This window comes from Marmota marmota, unplaced genomic scaffold (genome assembly GCF_001458135.2).
Source record: "Marmota marmota marmota unplaced genomic scaffold, marMar, whole genome shotgun sequence".
Classification (NCBI taxonomy): domain Eukaryota; kingdom Metazoa; phylum Chordata; class Mammalia; order Rodentia; family Sciuridae; genus Marmota; species Marmota marmota.
The window spans coordinates 13054905-13074757 of record NW_026000068.1 but is presented as its reverse complement, the minus strand read 5'-3'; the positions used below and the strand labels follow the sequence as shown (position 1 = coordinate 13074757).

At 40.9% G+C, this 19853-nt stretch overlaps 1 protein-coding gene across 2 annotated transcripts in view; it reads right to left on the bottom strand.

The window, feature by feature from the left end:
- Positions 1 to 1466: 1466 nt before the first annotated feature.
- The window catches only part of Fbxl7 (F-box and leucine rich repeat protein 7), a 372986-nt gene continuing 354599 nt past the window's right edge, over positions 1467 to 19853 (bottom strand). For both annotated transcript variants that reach the window (XM_015490464.2, XM_048814013.1), the window contains 2 exons: positions 9609 to 10220; positions 1467 to 4820 (listed from right to left, as the gene is read on the bottom strand). In XM_015490464.2, coding sequence (XP_015345950.2) covers positions 4084 to 4820; positions 9609 to 10220 — 1349 coding nt within the window. In that variant the 3' untranslated portion in view covers positions 1467 to 4083. The remainder of the gene's footprint in view (positions 4821 to 9608; positions 10221 to 19853) is intronic.

Genomic DNA, 19853 nt, shown 5'->3' with positions numbered 1-19853 from the left:
AGTGGACCAACAACACACACGAGGAAAACCAATTTAGTTTCACAGATTTTCTGTCAACAGTTTCATTGCAATATTTCCCTATTTTAATGTGCCCTTTTCTTCTTCTGTTGTCAATCTTTCTTCCAATCAACTTCTCTCTGAGCTAATCATCATTGCCAGCTATTGAACAAATGCACTACTTTGGTGACTTCTCTGTGATAATTTAGACAGCAAAGCAGTACATAATAAAACTGGTAAATAGTTATATTGTATTACTTTTTTTCCATAAAATACTCGATCTTTTTATTTTGCACACTTTTAATATCAAATCAAACTCCTTAAAGACTCTCTCTTTTTAAAATAGCTTTATTTTATTTATTTATTTTGATGTGGGGCTGAGGATTGAAACCATGGCCTCACACGTGCTAGGTGAGCGCTCTACCCCTGAGCCACAACCCAGCCCCTAAAGACTTTTTCTAGTTGTCAACAAAAGTCAGCTTAAGAAGTCATGAATCTCAAGTGGTTTTTACTTTCAGCTAGTCTTATTCTGAGATCCTGAGAAGAGGTGCATTAAGCCACCTGAAATTATGTCTCAGGGCAATTAAGAGTCCTACTGGTTTATGTGAGAGTTATTAAAGCAACCAGGGTGAGAAGAAAGTTGAGGACTAATACATTTAAAATTAATATTTCTTCAAGTCTTTCTGGGTGTTAAGGATGGAGTTCTCCAATCAGCTCAGATCTAAAAGTTTAGGTGAGGAGGGAGGGATCTGGCATTGCACTCTCTCCAAATGACTGACACTTTTTCCTTTTAGATCAACTTGCCTTATTCCCTTTCCAGGTCCTAATGTTCTAACACTATTTTTGTTCATTTGTTTTTGGGTTTGTAATATCTAATTGTCAGAATAATCATGAAGATTCCTCCAATATCTGTAACCAGGGCCAGAGCAAAATATATTAAGTTCTAAAATTACTCTTCCATAATTCTGAAACCCAGAAAGTTCTGAAAAATAGACTTTTTTTTTCATTATTGCACAAATTAATTTGGCAACAAAATCTGACCTGAACTGATGCAAGGCTATTTATAGTCTGTAATGATCCTGCACAGAGTGTGTTCTGTATTGCTACGGAAATACTAACACCTTTGATTAGGGTGCTGTCCCAGTGTATGCTGAGGATGTTATAAAATACACCACATATAGCTCCCTGAAATATGCTAAGTTACAAATTCCAAAACCTGCACCAACAGTTTGGATTAAGGAATTGAAGACGTGAACTATACACTGAAGGCAATGTTTTTTTCACTTAGTGCTAATTTTAAGCCAGTCATTAGACGAGAAGACCGTGGCAGAAACTTGGCTGTCTTTAAACATAAAGCAAGTTTCTTGCTTGCTTTTGAGTATCTGCATCTGAATACAACTCTCCTTTGACAAGGGTATTTAAAAAAAAAAAAGAAAGAAAGAAAGAAAAAAAAAGCTGAGCCTAATTATCAACATATTGCTTTATTTCTTGGTGGTAGTAAATTAAGGCTTTCTAGAGTCATACAGCACGCAGTGATTTGAACATTAGAGTTACAAAAACAATGAGCATTCAATTTAGCAGAGCCAGGAAGGAAGCAATGTTTTAAAACAGATAAATTTTTCTGCTGAGGACTTTTGCTTGGTCTCTAAAAATCTGCTGAGCTGTTTTCCTAGTAACCTCTGTCACAGATTCATACCCCCAAGGGAGAGCAGAATGGATGAAGAGGACACCAGGAAAGGGGAGAAACTGGGAAAGACAGCATGTGCTGGGCAGGCAACCAGTGTGAGAAGTGGTCTTGGTCTCATGCTTGGAAAATTGGTTAGGTGATGTGGTCGGGTGGTGGCGACAGAGACACTCAGAATGGTTCAGGGAGCTGTTCTGGATCTCCTTGCTCATTCCAAGAGTATTAAACCAGCTTATCTGGAATATCCCCGAGCCAAAAGTGAAGGACAATCATCTGTGACTCCTAAATTCTGAAACTATGGATAGTCACCAGTCACAGACCAGAGGTATGTTCCTTTGAAATTCTATTATGGTTCTAAACTCTATGGCTAACATGAAATGCTGTCCCCAGCCAAACAAGTCACCTCCCCTCATGGCACATTGCATTGATTGTGTATCTGGGTTGAGGATGATGTCAGTTGGACAGAAAGCCATGTTTCATATGATGTATGATAGAAACCTCCTGGAAAGACTCCATCTCATCACTCTAGCTCCTCCTTCCTGACATAAGACTACAGTGTGCACGGGAGCCTACAGTAGGAGTGCAGTTGTCGAGTGAGTGGTATGTAAGCTGGCTCTGAAACAAAGTCAGCACAGTTGGCTAGGAAATGCAGAGGTTCTGGAATTGGATGGTGGCCCCTTTGAGGAGGAAATACATGAGGAAATACAGCAGCAAAGAAGAAGGGTGTGGTCAGAGATTAATTTGGGAAAGGTCCTGGGTTTACTAATAAATGACACTACATTCATAAGCATGGAATTTCTCCTGGTTACCTGATTTCACATAATAGACTAACGAATCAATTATTTCCATATAGGACCACTTAAAATTCATATTTTGTCATGATGTTGATGTTCTATTCCAAGGGTTTGGTTAGTGGACTAGCATCTGTCTTATCAATGTGTTCCCTCTTCAACTTGTTTCAAGTGCACAGTATTTAAACACCTGGAAGTCTACTTTGTATTCTTTAATGGAATGCATGCAGACAGCCACGCGGGAGACACAAGATGGCAATTTGCACAATTAAACATTTACAAACTTAACCCCGGTAGGCTCCATGTGATGAAGTCTGGATGCATAAAGAAATAAATAGATGAGAAAAGTCAAAATGCAATCTAAATGACAAAAAACCACAGCATCTGTCTCTGCCAGCTGCAGGACAGATGTGCCTGATGTATGCCACATGTGCTCTGAGAGGGATTAGAAAAACCTTTGAGGACATGGGTTCCCTTGGGCCTCACTTGTTAATTAAAAATTGCAAGGGTCTTTCCTCCCTTTGACAACACTCAGAAGATGAGTCTTGACTGGGGGATTTGAACTTCCCCATGTTCAGACATTCTGGTGCTCTGCTAAGACAGTGTTGAGAAGGGGAAAGCTGAAAGTACTTGTGCACAGAAACCATAGCATCCAGAGGGGCAGGAGACGATGTGCAATAGACTCATCCACCAAAACAAACTGAGAGTGAGTGGTACTCGCATGAGAGCAAAAGGACACATAGGATCCTATGTGCACTGACATGGGCACTGTGGAACCTCCTGAAAGGAGCCCAACTACAAAATCAATTCTTTTAGAAGAGGTACATGACCGTGTGGCTGTGTTAAGGTTTTTGTTTATTGATATGTCTGTTCTCTTAATCCTAAAACCAGCATGGGGCTAATTCTCCAGCTGGGTGGCTTCTAATCCAGTGTTGCAAGCTGAAGCCTGGAGAGGTGAAGTTCTTTGGCCAAGGTCATCCAGCTAGTTAGCAGAAGATCTGGGGAAAAAAACAAAGGTCTCTTCCACCATGCTGCTTGCCACAATGGATTTTTTTAAAAAGGTCTGAAAAGCTCTTTGTAAATTCAAAGTGACTTAGGACACTTATTTAACCACAATTTGCTTGGTGTGACATTAAGGGGCGGCTTAGGTCAACCCAGCAGTATGAAGAGGAGTTCTAGAGAGCGCTGTGGTTGTGATACTCTTGTGGCAGTTGCGGATGGAGGATGGAGGGAGGGTGGAGCTAAGGGCCGGGATGTGGCATGTTGTGGGTGTGACCTGTGTTCAGGAGCGCTGGTGTGGAGAGGAAAGTAAGATACATTTCTAAAGACCTCCATCTGCCTAAGGGAACATCTTATGTGAGAAGAGAAGCTGTTTACAAATTACCTGACCAAAAACACTGTTTGCTGCAATAGAAATCTGTTCTTTACCCTTTAATTTCTTTGACCTCTGTCACCCATGAGAAATGAGGAAAAGTAAAAGCCAGATTCCTAAGAACCTTCCTGAAAGAAATAGCTGCTGAGTGGGTGTCGGTGCTTACATATGCTGCTTTTAAAGAACATCTTGTTTGGTTCGTGTTTGTATGGAGACCACTCCCCATGAAAGCTGTCCCTTCAGAAGAAGGCGGGGTTGGTGTGCTCGATGACGCAGCGCTTGCAGTGGCGTTTGACAAACCGCAGGGCCTCCACAGAAACCTCGCAGTCTTGGACATTCAGCATCTGGAGGTCAAAGCAATTGGCGGCCACGATCTGCAGGCCCTGGCCGGTGATGCTCTCGCAGGACTTGAGGCTGAGGCGCTTGAGATTGAAGCAGTTCAGGGCCAGGCACTCCAGGCCCGTGTCGGAGACCAGTGGGCATTTGCCGATGTCCAGAGATTTGAGTTTCGTGCAGTTCTTGGCAAGGTACTCCACGCCATGGTCCGTGATGCCCTCGCAGCCCCTCGCGTTGAGGTAGCGCAACTTGCTGCAGTACTTGGCCACGTAACGGATGCCCACGTCGGTCACCCGGCCACAGTGGGCGATGCTGAGGTACCGCAGGCGGGACTCCAGCTTGGCGATCTCCCGCAGGCCGAAGTCACTGACGAAGCGGCAGTCACTGACACTCAGCTCCTTGATGGACGTGCAGTAGATCACCAGGTAGCGGAGGCCCTCGTCGGTGAGGCGGACGCAGCGTCGCAGGTACAGGTGGGTTAGCTGCGTGCAGTGCGCTGCGATGGTGTGCAGGCCCTCGTCCTCCAGCACAAAGCAGTCCGTCATGTCCAGGTAGCGGATGGAAATCTGTTTGCCATGCAAGGGGGACAATTTAATGGAGGCCTCCCGAGTCAAGCTGATGCAGGTCACTTTGGAGCACCCTACACAAAGAGACAGAACACATGCTCAGAGCAACCTGGGGCAAGGCCATTACCTATTCCGAACTCTCCCCCAAGCTCAAGCCAGGGTGTTACCCTTCCTGTCTTGACCCCTACAGAGAAAATAAGGCGAGGAAGGGTTCCCTATGTTCATTCGATTATTTAACTATTTTGAATATTTGGGCTTATGGGGATTCATAGATTTTAGAATGCAAAAGACCAGGCCAATTCTGATGGATCAAAATTGACAAAGATCCATTACTGATCCATCACTAATTGCCTGAAACGGAGCAAATCCATTTCACCAGGAATGTTTGGGAAGGATGATCATGATCTGGAAAAGGTAGAGTGAGTGGGCTGGGGTTGTGGCTCAGTGGTAGAGTGCTTTTCTAGCATGCATGAGGCCCTAGGTTGGATCCCTGGCACACATAAAAATAAACAAATAAAATAAGGTATTGTGTCCATCTACAACTAAAAATAAATAAATAGATAAATAAATAAATAAATAACATTTTTTTTTTAAAAAAGAAGTAAGAGTGTGTGTAAATATCTTACATTGGCCCTGGAAAGATCCAAGAGCTCAGTAAAGGACCTGCAATGGTCAGAATGCTCCTTCGTCCAAAGAAGAGAGTCAGAGAGACAAAGCTGAACGTGATCTTGTATCACTAAATATTGTTTCTAAAGCCCTAAAATATGTGTTATAAATTTTATATATATGCATGTGTTCATTCTAAATAGAATAATTATTACATATTTGTATATAATATATAAAAATTCATTGTGTATTTCAGTTCACTAAATATTACCTTATAAAATCTGCAAATTCATAGTATATAAATTTAATAAGTAATAAATACCAATAGTCAATACACATTATATAAGTAATTTGTACATATTTTATTCTACTACATAGACTGTATATATTTTTTCATTCCTCTCCACTTTCCAAATCCTTCCTGCAGTTCTAAAGCCAGGTGCTTCACTGCAGACACCTCTGAATCTTGGCTCTCAGTGCAACATCCAAGGTTTCTGAATGGCTGCACGGCAGGGCTCTTGGGACTTTTCTCCCATCTCCTGGCAGGTTGCCCAGGAAACTCATAAATACAGGTGCTGGGAATAACAGGGTACAAATGTCATGTGCTACCAAGTCAAGAATCTCAGGAGGGAGTGAAGCACACAGTCCAACCCTGGGACACAGGGGTGCAACTCTGTTTTTTTTTTTAATTTTTAAATTTGTTCTAATTAATTATACATGACTATAGAATGCAATTTGACATATTGTACACAAATGGAGCACAACTTCTCAATCCTCTGGCTGTACCTGGTGCAGAATCACTCCAGTAGTATGATCATACACGTATATAAGGTAATAATGTCTGTCTCATTCCTGACAGAATTTCAGGAGGTAGTGAAGCACACAGTCCAACCCTGGGATACAGAGGTGCACAGAGCCTCTTAGAGGCTGCCAGGCTGCTGTGCCATCGGACTCTGTGGCTTTGTGAGAGGTGGTTAGTCCCCTAGCAACTTTAACTTTGAACTCTGTTTGCTTGATGTCTATTTTATTGGGATGACTGTATTCAGCTCTGAATTGATTTATTGATCAATTTATTTATTGATCAACTTATTGATCTAAAGTGCTCTGTGTACTGTATTCAGTAATTTTTAATGTTAGTTTTATCCCTAATTCTTATATTTTTACTAAATTTGTATTGAAAAGAAAATAAATTGGTCCATGGATCAGTAGATAATATTTACAGACATGAAATTATTGTAATAATTTCTAGGGAGCAAACCCTAGAAATTTATCCAATTTAAGCTTCATTTTAAAAGGCTGAGGCATTTCAAACTCAGTGAGATTATGGGATCATACAATCAGATCAGGGGACGTTTGTTAGTTTAAATTTCTTTCTTTCTTTTTTCCTTTTGTATGAGTGTGTGTGTGTGTGTAAGTGTGAGTGTGTGTGTATGTATGTGAGTGTGTGTGAGTGTGAGTGTGTGTGTGTGTGTGTGTGTGTGTGGCTGGAGATTGAAGCCAGGGCCTTGAGCAAGCTAAGCACATGCTCTACGACAGCTACACCTCTGCTAGGGTAAGTTTCTTGACTTTCAGGGCTTCAATTATAAGATGGGAGAGAAAAATGACTAGGATGTATCACAAAATTGATGAATGACACAAGAGATTTATAGTTGATGGGTGAGCATGAAGTGAACATTCAGATACTCAGGAACTGGCAGTCTTGAAAGTGGTGAAACCTAAGGGGATCTTTGAAAGAGAAAAATAATTTGGATATTTTAGATATGGAGGTCCTGGTGGTAAAATAATATCAAGGCAAATTTGAGTAGCAAGAAAGCCTGGAGGCAAGTCCATGGAGGAGTGAGGAGTGTCCACAGAGAAGAACTCAGGGTTTCTGAAAGGGATATTACTGATTAGGGAATAGACAGCATGGGTTGAACAAACCTGTGGAGCTCCTTTAATTAATTCCAGATTTCATTCAGTTTTCACAAATTTGCTCTTCGTTAACATTTCCTCTTGCTATTGGGTTAACATCTCTACTTTCTCTGGGATGTAAGATAGCCAAGTCAGTGGAGACCAACTACTGACTTCTCAGGATGTTAATAACAATGACAGTACAGCAACCCCTGTGATTTCTGAGTGCTGCATGTTCTCAGCAGAGTGCACACATGAGACCTTTGTGTGATTAATGCATTGAACCTCCAAGCACCATTCTTCCTGATGAGGAAGCTTTAATTGCTGCAATACAGCATCCAGAATGCTTGCTTATAGCTTTAACCAATGCAAATTTCCAACCTTCTAGAGGTCAAGATGACTACTACCTTTTGAAGCCTTCAACACTCCTCTGTTCACTCCTCTGTTCACTCTGTGATGATAAAACATTATAGCTGATTTTAATAATTTTTAGTGACTTTCAATGGTGGCATTTATTGCCTTGCTAGTTGCAGGACAGGCAATATCATGCCCTCTAGGGCATTAGAGCTCTTGACCAGCTTGAATGAAAGTCACCTTTAGCATCATTGAGAGTGTTGCTACTTTCTGAAGGTGGTTGTAAAACCAGGGAGAACAAGGCACAGGGAAAACATACTGAGCAAAAAAACAAGGAGAACAAGACACAGTGAAGATGGCCTGGAACCTGCAAATTAGTCAGGTTGATGTAGCGAACAGATTTCAAGACTAGTAACTGTTACTCGATAGACAAAGCAGGATCACTCAGGACAGAAGTCCAGGGATTTCCCAAATAGCCAACATGGTTTTAGCATATCTGAATTTCAAAAAGGACCCAAAATAGAGTGTTCAACTACTTTTAGTCTGTGTGAAGGATACGTGGGAGATCTCTTTAACAAAGATGGGGATTCCAAAAATGAATCATTCTCTAATCTGAGAAAATAAAATGTTTGTAAAATGCTCAATTAGAATGTTAAAGCACACCACTCTACTTATTTTTTTTCAACTAAAGAGAAAATACATCTAGAAAAAAACTCTAAGTTGTCCCAAATCACAAAGTTTTGAAACAAGTTTCTACCACATCATAATGCTTTCTCTTTTCCAGAATTCCTTGGAGGAAAAATGTAAGAAAACCTCCTAATTTCCTGCTTCTTCATGCCGGTGGCTGCTCAGGACTAACCAAACACTCAGTTGCTATGGTTTTGTCCTGAAGCCAGCTGAAGTTGAAGCAGAGGAGCAGCATGCTGCTTTCCACCAAGGGAAGGAATCTGCAAAAAATAATGGCCTGTCATCTGAAATAGTTTCAGATGTCAGCTTTCAAAAGAGAGAGCAAGCTGAGAGTGGATTTACCTCATATTTGGTTGGAGGGCATCATTTACCTCAGATGCTTGTAAATCCCCAATTCTGTTTATTTGCCCTGCATGGTGGTTTTTCCTGCTTGACTCCCTCCCCAACCATCCCTGAGGTTGCAGCTCATGTTGTACATTTCTTTAACTCCTGATACATCTTACACGTTCCAGCCTCTTGCCTGTTCGTCTTTTAAGTGTGCAGTCCCTGAGATAAAGAGAGGCTGTTATTCAGGCTGGATTCCTGTGTGGTGCCAAAGTTTGACTCTAGGCTTTAATTCTTCAAACCTGAGAGAGAGTTTCAAGCAGAGTAACCATGCTGAGATCTCCTTCCATTCGGAAAAGGACTAAGGGTTTAATTCAATGGACCTGATCCTTGCACTGTGTAGTTGAGAATTTTCACTAAAAAAAAGGTCTAAAATTAATCAGGAGGTGAGGAGAGTCAGTGAAATATAAATAATCACTTGGCCGTGAAGTATTTTCTCCAGTGTCTATGGAAGGGCAAAGCCATCGTGAGCATAGGCCATGACTGAGGGGTTCATTAGGTCTGCAGAAAGAAGGATTCAAGGTCATTTTTACCTCCTAGGCATAGATCTCAAGCTTTATGGACCAGCAAGTAGGCAAAAGGGTAGCTTCTAAAGGAGGCTGGAGATACTCAGTTCCCTTAATCTAAATTGGATATTTTGTTTCCATTAAGCTCTGAAGTGACTGTGATCATTATGGAGAGGAAGGTCACATTTAAGTCATACCAACAAGGTGTCTAGAGCTCTTCTAAGATGGTGACATTATTGGATGAAAGGAATACTTATGGCCCTCAGGGTCACAATTACCAGAAGACAGTTTGTTAAGGAGAGCTGGCCTCCCTACACCCATTGCCCATCTCTGGTAGCCAACAAGAAGGGGACCCTCAATTGGGTGGAAATGTCTCTACTAACTTTGGGATGGTGCATTGAGAAAGCCGGTGCTGGGAGGGCAGCTTCCATTTACCTGACACGTCCAGGTGCTCCAGATTGGGGCAGAGGGACACCACGTCAAAAACGGCCTCATTGGAGATATTGTAACAGCCTGAGACTTCCAGTCGCCTCAGTTCGGGGCAGCACTGGGCAATGGTGTAAAGCCCTCGGTCTGTGAGCCGCCGGCAGCCACTGACAATTACTGTTTCCAGCATGAGACACACGTTGGGGGTGTCCTGGCACAGCCTGCGGGTCAGCACCTTGAGCGCGCGGTCCACGTTGATGGTCTCGCCCATCAGGCGGATAGTCCTCCAGAGCCGCGGGTCCCACGCCAGGTTGTACCAGCGGCGACACACGCGTGCACAGCGACACAGCTGGTTGGTGGGCAGGAAGGAGAAGATGTGCACCATGCAGTGGTCCGGGAGCCGGTCTATGCTGGCCTGCTCTTTCTGGGGTCTGGAGGCGAGCCTGATGAGCGGGTGTGTGAGGCGGGTCGGGGGCGGGGAGTGGACCATGGCCACCGTTTCTCCGGTGACAGAGGACGAGGAGGTGGATGAGCCCCTTCCATTCTGAAATCCTGGTAAAGTCGGTGGACATATCAAGGCTGGGCTGGGCGTGCTCAGTGTGCGCATGCTCAGGTCGGAGTCTGGCAAAGGATAGAGAACAAAGGGTTAAAGGACGGTGGTCTTACAGCAAGCCCTGGGAAGGAAGGAGAAGCACCAGTTTCTCGGAGAAGGCTCACACAAGTGAGTGGTTGGACTCACTGAGATCCTTCACTCCTGACCATCCCCAGAGGCAGAAGCACATGCAAGCAGCACCCATCCCAGAAAGATGCGAATCCTCTGTGATCTACACCAGCAGTGAGCAAATTGCCATTTACACTCTGAGACTTTGCAGTTGCAGCCATAGGGCTGCCTCTATGACAGTGACTCATGCCTGCCATTGTGGTGCCCAAAATGCCTTCGACAACATAGAAAGAACAGGCATTGCTGTTTCAGTAAAACTTGTTTTATAAAAGGAGACCAGCTAGACAGGCCCTGTTCAGACCAGGGGACAAATATCCCACCCTGCCTCCAATCCTTTGCTTGATCTCCCCTTTGTATTAATGGTAATCATCCAAAGGAAACAGCTTCAAAGTTTCGTTGTTTCTTTTCTAGGCAGAAAATTCATACATTAGGGACATAAACTGACTTTTCTAATTGTGTTTTGGTTAGTGGATGATTATGACCATTTACAAGTGAGGAGGGCAGACCAGGGAGTGGGGGTAGAGAACATCTGCTCTCTGCCTCACACGCCCCAGGGGCATTCAGGACACATTATTTTGATGAAAAGTTCTGGAATAGCCAGCCCACTTCTTCTGTTAGGCCAAGCATTTCAAAGGGCATGTCCAGTCCTTGAATATCTGGGAAAATCTTTGTTTCCTTTTTAGAAACAACCTTCTCTTTGCATTTGAATAAGTGAGCAATATTCTGTTCCTTGAAACCAGAAAGATCACTTGATGAGAACACCTGCAGTTTGTAAGTTTTAAGGGGATGAAGAAGTCTTTAAACCCTCCATTGAAGAACATGCTTTTTTCACTCTCCCTCTTTCAATATATATGAGAATGAATTTAGTCTTTGTACAAATATGTTTATACATTATACATTCTATACAAATAGGTTTATTTAGGAAGAAATTTTTATTTCCTGAATATACATTTTATTATTTTATATGAAAATATGTTAATATATTAAATATATTATGCGATTTATATCACACATACATACAAGAAAAAGAATTTATTTCCAGCATGCAAATTTCTTCACTTATAGAATAAGTGGTTGGGCTAGACAATTTCTAAGTCATTTCCTATAGCTCTAAAGATTTAAGCAAAAAAATCTGTCCTTGTGTGTGCTACCACATTTCATTCCCTGGTAACTATGTTCTTGCCATCATTTCAAAGAACTTCCAGCACTAACATGTTACACAAGAATTTTTGAGGCCTGGCCACCTCTGTTGAGCATCTATTTGTAGTTTTCTTGCAGCTTTTCTTGTTCTACTACAGCAGTTCTTTTCTTTTCATTTATTTCTTTGTAACCTATCACTGAAAATGACTTACACATGTTCACACTGCTCATGCAGCTCCTTTGAATTATTGCTCTGCACCCCATGTCTGCCTCTTGAAATGCAGATACTGTTTGTGACTGAGTGTAAATGGTACTTTGTCTACGAATATTTTCCTAGGGTCTTTGAGTAGGATCCATTCCCCTTAGAAATCACCATCCTTTGTTATTCAAGCATATATGAATTTATCTTTCCCTAATATGTTCATTGTACTATTTTTTCTTAAGGTTACGTCCCTATATTCCCATCTCCTTATCATGTGACTTTGAAGTTCCTCCAAATCAGAGTACATTTCTTCAGTCCAGCAATACTGAGCTTGGCTAGGTAACCCGTTTTGGAAATAATGGTAGAAGAAAGCCATTTCTGCACTTGGTTTGGTTCTTTTTTAAAAAATATATTTTTAGTTGTAGACACAATACCTTTATTTTATTTATTTATGTGGTGCTGAGGATCAAAGCCAGCACTTCACATGTGAGAGGCAAGCACTATACCACTGAGCTACAACCCCAGTCCTGGCCTTGATTTTTAATCTTTTATGCGAAGAACATGCCTGGCTAGTCCTGGCTATTAGGATAGGGACAGATCCATAGGGCACACAGGATTGCCCCTGACTTCCAGCTTAGAACCAAGTTGAAACCAATGCCCAAAAGAACCACAGACCTGAGCTTGAATAACTAACTCTTTTAAGGCACCGAGTGTGAGGGTGATTTTTCACACAGCATTACTGTGGAAACAGATGATGGCAATGTCTTCTCTTAAACCAAAAGCTCTTCTGAGCCAGTGATGAAGTCCTTCTCTTTTTTGTGTCCTGGCATAGCTTATAGTAGGTGCATAACCAATATTCCAAATTGAATGAGATGAATGAGAGTATTTCTATGTTTTTTAAACACAATTCTAGGGCTGGAGATGTAGCTCAGTGCTAGGGAACTTGCCTAGCATGTGTGAGTCCCTGGATTCCATCCTCAGCACTTAAAAAAAAAAAAAAAAAACCTCTAGCTTGGCATGTATTTTTCTGTCCCAAGTGGTATACATGTTGTTTTAAATCGTTGATAAGAAATAAATCTCTCTCTCCATTATTAGGGACAATGAATAGTAAATCTTTAGGAAAACCTTAAACATAAACCAATCATGGATTTCAAAATTCCACCCAAACTGCTATGATAGACACCAGCAACATGATGGATACTCAGAGAATTGCCTCTGTCTGAAGCTTGTGCTTTTCTTAGGCAGGTGAACAACTCATCTTGGGTCGGCAGGGGAAGCAATCTTAGACTCTCAGCCCTGACATTTTAGCAGCTGTGAGGGCTCTGAAATCTCTGCTGCCTGCCTAGGTTCCATTCATCTTGAGGGAGAAGACACTTAACAGTGCCCTGTGGAGACCTGCACAGAGCTGGGTCTATGGAATGAAGTATACTAACCCCAAATGGTGGGGGACAGGTTGCCGTGGGAGGTGGATATCTACAACCTGAGTCTTCACAGGATTCACTTTCCTTCACTCTTTCATGCTGCACTGAGGGGGACAATGCAAATGCATCCAGAATGCTTAGGACAGAGGACAGCTGTGCCTTTAGTAATGATTTTATTTTTTTAAATTTTTATTATTTTTTTTTAAAAATTGCTAATACCCATACCGGAGCATTAAAGGAATCCACATCCAGAAAACCAAGGCAGCCTCCACATCTTGGAGGTGCACTCTGCCCTGGAGGGATTCCCGTAGACCCTGCTAGCTCTCCTTGCTCTTCCTCCAGAGTTTAGCAGCAGGTTCCTCAGCAGGAATTCCAGACTGCTCTTCACTGCTCAGGGTAGGGAGCCTGGAAGGTTTCTGCAGGGGAAACTGGATGTCTCTTTTATCAGACACACACCAGGATTCGCTGGTTCCTTCATGCTTATTCAATAACAGGTCAAGAACACCCTGATATCTTTGAGAGGATACCATTTATCAAAATTCAATAAATAGCGCAAAGTAATTAAAAAGTAATCAAGTGATGAACATCAAATAGAGATAAGCTGTCACAAAATGTCTTTCCTTGATGTTCTCCCTATGTGTATAAGATGAATTTACAAAATTTTAAAAATGCACGTGTATACGCATGTATATGTACATGCATTTAATTTTAGAAACATATTTTATTAGAAATAAAATATGCATGGCTCATCACACAATGCATCAAGGTGCAACTAGATGTGATTTATAAAAACAGAAGAATTTCCAGGAATACCAGAATATGTCTTGTACCAGGAAAATAGAGCACAACTTCAAATTCAAACAGTGACCCTCTTCACCTCCCGCGTAGTACATTTCCTTTGTGCCAGAGAATGCAGCAAGACTAATCTACTCTGTACATAGGTCTTCCTCCCCCATCCCTTTCAGAGAACTGGAAGCTAAATGGTTATTGGCAATTGCCACTGATTTTTCTGAGAGGCTAAAAGCAAGAACCCCGATACTCAGACACCCAGATACATGATCAGAGAGGAGAAGGTCAAAGACAAGCACTAAGAGGAAACAGAAGAAAGCTGCAGCTGTTCTTCTGACCTTACGATACTGTGGTGCAAGCAAGCAGAAAGGAAACTGGCTGTACTTGAACTTGGGGTATTTTGAAGGTATGTATATATTTTTATATCTGGATATCTATTCCAAGTGAATTTCTGATACCTTAGAGCCAGATCACTCTGTTTATTTTAGCAGGAAGGTGATATGTATTGGGCTAAAATAAGTTTAATAATGACTCTGAGATGATATTATTGCTAAATTTAACACACTGTACACTTTTGTACACATGTATGTAAAAGTTAGACATTATACAATTTTTTTTTTTTACCTTAGACAAAATGGTGAGATGAACGAATGCTTTATGGAAGAATTCCACACCACCAGGCATTGTTTTGAAGAGGAAAAATGAGATTTGCAAAAAAGTGCCAAATAAAATATACATGTCCAAAAGCTTTTATCAAGAATCAAACTAATTGCTGCCTACCTCAAGTGTCCTTAAATTCCAGTATACACAAAGCCTCCTCCTGATCACAATATTTGAAGAAAGGATGTCACCTTCAATAGTTTTAGAGGTGGCTTTCTAAAGGGCAGGCAGCAGCGCAGTGGCTTTCTAAAATCCAATAAAACCACTGTTGTGCCAGCAGACAGTCATTGAGCAAACTTTTCCTTCAACAACATAAATTGGTAATGGAATATGTTTGCAGGTAGATTCAGTGAATCTAAATAATGCACCACATAAAGGCATTTTGGTCAATGATGGACCAAAGACATGGTGTGGTTCCATAAATTTCTATTGCCCAGTGACATTGGTGTAAATATGCACTGTGTAAATATGTTCTAAAAACAATGATGAGTCTAATGATGCAGTTCCCAGCAGGAAGCCCTGTAGGTAAGGGGTGCAGACTGAGTAGTTGGATGGATGGATGAACTGAGGGATAGACAGAGGTATCTATCATCTATAAGGGGAAAAATTATAAAATCTGCAGAAAGCACACTTTCAGTTGGTATCAAATATGAAATTTGGAAATGATGCTGTCAATTACAAATATGAAAGACCCAGGAAAGATAAAGATGAACACAGTGCAAAAGTCATGAAAGTGAAATAGAGAAATATAAAGGAGAAATAACTATACACTTTTGCAATAGAAGTATTTTGTGGCTTGTGTCTCCTAATGACATTGGAAAACTGGATATATCCAAAGAAAGAAAAAGAACAAAAAACACACTGATGTCTGCAGAAAGATATACAGAATAGATTGCAAGGAACATTTTGGATAGGGAAGGAAAAGACAGAAGAAGGGTTAGATGTTTGGTACTAAAATTCGGTAAATTGTGCTGCTACAGATTCTTGGATTACACAGAGAGTTCATCCATTCATTGTGATTTAACACATTGTTATCCTGCCTAGTTGAGGTCTAGGAAGGGAATTATTACATTTGACTAGATTATAAAGCAAATATTCCTGGCCTGTCTCCTTTCTGTATCACAGTTCTAAGAAATACTTCCATGCCAAAGACTCTGACATGTGCAATTTCTTGTAATCCTTTGAGGATGGAGAAAAATGACTGCATTTGAGAAGGCCCCCAAATCTCACACAAGCCAGCACAGTAAAGGATAGGAAAGTTTGTCTATGTCTAGGGGGAAAAAGTCACTTTTCCTAAGTTCAAGATGAAGGCAATGAATATAGAATCTCCCAGTGGTAGAAAACTTTTAAATTAAACAAAATTTTTGGTAAGCTTTTGGATTTTCTCAAAATGAATATAATATTTGTTGGATACAATAGTGATCCTTAAGTCAAATAAATATAATTTCTCTTTTAAAAACATTGGTACATTCATCTGTTGACTAAACCTAATAAAAGTGAATTCTTTAAAATTGTAGAATTTCTGTCTCCATTAACAACGTTGAGTATCTTAAAGCATATAATTTGTGTGGGAAAATCGTTATGTATTCTTTAGTTACTATGTAAAGAATATTAAAAAAGAATAGCTGTCTTTTTTTGGGAGAGAGTCCTCATAACATTTCTTTCTCATGGTTTCAAAAGTCCTGGCAATTTTACATCTTTAGTAATTATAGTACAGTATCAAAAATATTCCAGGCATCTCTAACACACATGCTTATTAGCTACATTTTTTTCTAACTAGCAAGCTGCCTGTTTTGTACAAGTTTTTATTTTCAAACCACTGCTGTTTACACTCAAGGAAGTCTATTTACATTACCCTGGGCTTTCAAAGTCAAAATTTACAAAGCTATCCTGCATTTCCCCGCCTCCATGACCAAAACTTTTCTGCAAGATGCTTTCCATTATAAGTTGTCTTTCTCCTAAAGAACTATTGCCATAAAAAGCAAGGTTCCTTTTCTTAGCTTAAGCTCAAGCTTAAAAAAATACATCTATAAAACCTAGCTAGTGAGAAAATAATACGCTGAGCGATCTCTTATCTTCTTGTTTTATTTCAAAATATTTTCTTTTAATGTGGTTCAGATCACATGCACAACCTGTAACTCACTTAGGGCACTCGTTGCTCTGGTAGAGATTTATGTAGAAAAGGTTAACCTTGCATTTCACTAGGAAGGAGTTGCCTTTAGGACTGAGACATTCTTGCATGACTTATCATACAGAGGTTGTACCTGCAAGACCAGATGAGGCTAAGGTACCTGACCAAGGACAAAACACTTGCTCTGCCAGTCACTGGACTAGCTCCATATGGGTAGCACTGTGGGGCCTCGCCTGAGATCTTGATGAGGATGGTGGGACTTCTCTGACACTGGGCTGTTCTATGTGATGTAATGTCCAGCTCTTCATTTACATCTGAATACCATTCTCCACCCCCCCTCCCCCGCACCACCCAGGGTCCAACTCTTGAACTTAGCAAGGGTTCTGTTTTGCCTTAAGCTCTTCTAGAAGGGAATATTCATACTGATAAGGAAGTTTTAAGCCACATTGCTCCAAATCTATGAATAAAATCAATGAAATATATAGATAGGATGGCTGCTTTGGATTTAACCTGCAATGTGAGTATCTAGGAAAGATCTTTAAGGAAATTTATGCCTGAAGAGAGATCAGGTGACCTCAGGAACTAACAGAATCCTAGATCATAATTACCAGATTCCTCTGGTTTTCCTTTGTGCTGAAATGATGACATTTTAGGACTCTCCTTTTTCCTATTTGTAAAAGGGGAAAAGAAGGTGACCTTATACTATTTACTCCTTAGGGAAAGGATGATGTGTCAAGAGCTGTCTGTGGGCTGTGTGTGGGCTATGTTGCTCATAATAGCCTAGTGAGGGGATAAGTCTGGCATTGGGAACTTCCTGTGGCACTCCCCACAGGGACCGACCACCTGATGCAGGTAAACTACCCCTCCCCCCAAGCTCTGCCAAAGATCCCACACAGCACCTGAGATGGGTGTGACCTGAGAAGATGTCAATCAACCTGCTGACTACTAAGCACAAAGCAAGACTCCACCCTCAAAACCTTATCCTTGCCTTTGATGTACCCCCTTAAATAAATCACTGGAGGCATCTTTTGTCTGTCTAGTTCCAGCTCCCATGTGGACTAGATCTATCAGAGGCTTCGCTATTGTAAATATATTTCTAGCTATATGTCTTTTGAGACTTTAAGTTTGAGACTTTAAGTTTTAGGGTGGCTGACATCCTCCTGGGCAGGAATGTGATACTGGCCATCGCCCCTGTTGGTGATGCTTCATCCCTGAGATAGTACTACCACTATTAGAAGCCTCCTTTTTCATAAAGCAAGAGGATAATGTCCTGTGGTTGAGCATGCTTTTAGACTCTCTTAAAATATTTCCTAGCCTTCCCTTTCCTTAATAAAATGAAAACAAGCCTCAGGTTCAAAGTCCTTGTCAGACAGCAATATTTAGCTAAGATTTAATTTTTTATTGTTTCTTTCTTTTTGTGTGTGTGTGTTCATTACAATTTATTTTTGTTTTAAAATATTCACAATTAGTGATACTGATTTTCCAAGTAATAAAATGCTATAATGCTTGATTTTTAAAATAATAAATTAAGTGAACTTTAAATAATGGTCCTGGTGGTGGTGAGTAGGTATGGCAGCAATCATAAAAGCAGAATTAGAATGTATTAAATTTAGAGAACATTGTTGAGGTAGAAAGAGAGCTGAAGAGGGAGAAACTTGGGGTCCTCTCTACTTTGTACTATGTGAAACTTGCTTCATCTCAGGCAAGTCATTGAAACCTCGTGAGCTATAAATTCCTTTTTTTTTTTTTTTTGTTAACTGGGAATAAATCCACCCACTTCACAGAGTAGTTGGGCAAAGTCTTTGAAAAGTGATACTATCATTAGGATAGGCATTTAAAAAATTATACAACCTCTACTGAGGACTTCATGGGAAAGAATTTCTGAGACCTCCTACAATGGGCTATGTTTTTAGGGCATATTATTCTGTGTTCCTTGGAATAGCCACTTCTTAGTATTGCCTCCATAAGCCTTTGAAATGTCTTTCATGTCTCGGGGTGGAGGAAAAATAAAAATTAAATCCCCGATTAGAGCACAATGTACTTACTTTTAGTTAGCAAAACATGGTCATTGCATTTATTGGTAAAAGAATATTGAAATCGTGCAAATCTTTTCTCCTAGTGTGTTTAACAAAATTTGTTTTTCTGTGACATGGTGGATTGCTTTCTTCTTGAAATTTCTGCTGTGGCTTTTGTGACATCATTCTTCCTTCTACTTCTCCTTTCCCCTTAGCAGCCATCTGCTTTTCCTCTTCTATGATGGGCCACTTAAATATTGGTGTTCCCAAATAATTTCTTCCTCCTTCTGCCTCCTACTATCTGGTTCTCTCTGGGTGGGCTTAAGCACTCATGTGGCCTCAGCAGCTGCCTATATGCTAATGATTCCTGAAACTCAGTGTCCAGTCCATCAATGCTCTCTCCATTTGTGGGTCTCCCAAACATTAAACATACAAGTCCAAGGACCTACTTGATCAGTGCTAATAATTAGTGTATTAGTCATCTCTTCATCACTATGACCAAAATACCTTACAAGAGAACTTAGGAGAAATTTTTATTTTGGGTTCATGATTTCTGAGGTTTAATCCATGAGTGACCAACTCCATTGCTTTGGGCCTGAGATGAGACAGAACATCATGGTGGAAGGGTGTGGTGGAAAAGATGCGCAGCTCACAGCAGGCAGGGAAGAGGAGGAAAGGAGAGGGAGGGAGAGACAGGGATAGGGGACAGGGAGAAATACGGGATCCAGGGCCAAATAGAATCTCCATGGGTACACCCAAAGTGTTCTACCTACTTCCTTCAGCCATGCCCAACCTGCCTACAGTGATTTCCCAGTAGTTCATCTGAATTATTAATCCACTAAATGGATTAATCTGCTGATCAGGTTATAGCTCTCATAATCTAACCATCTCATCTCTGAACATTCCTGCACATAACATGAGCTTTTGCGGGGAACACCCCATATCTAAACCATAACCAGTAGCAATTAGACACATGAGGCTTTTGAAAATTAAATTTGTTGCATTTGACTGAAAATTCAGCTTTCAGGCACACCAGCCACATTTCATGAGTTCAGAAGCCATATGTGACCAGTGGCTACTTTACATGGTCCAGATGTGGAGCAATTCCATTCCTTCAGAGATTTGGAGCAGTGCTGTATTAGTCTTCTCCCTGTACCTGCTGTGTCTCCAGTGCC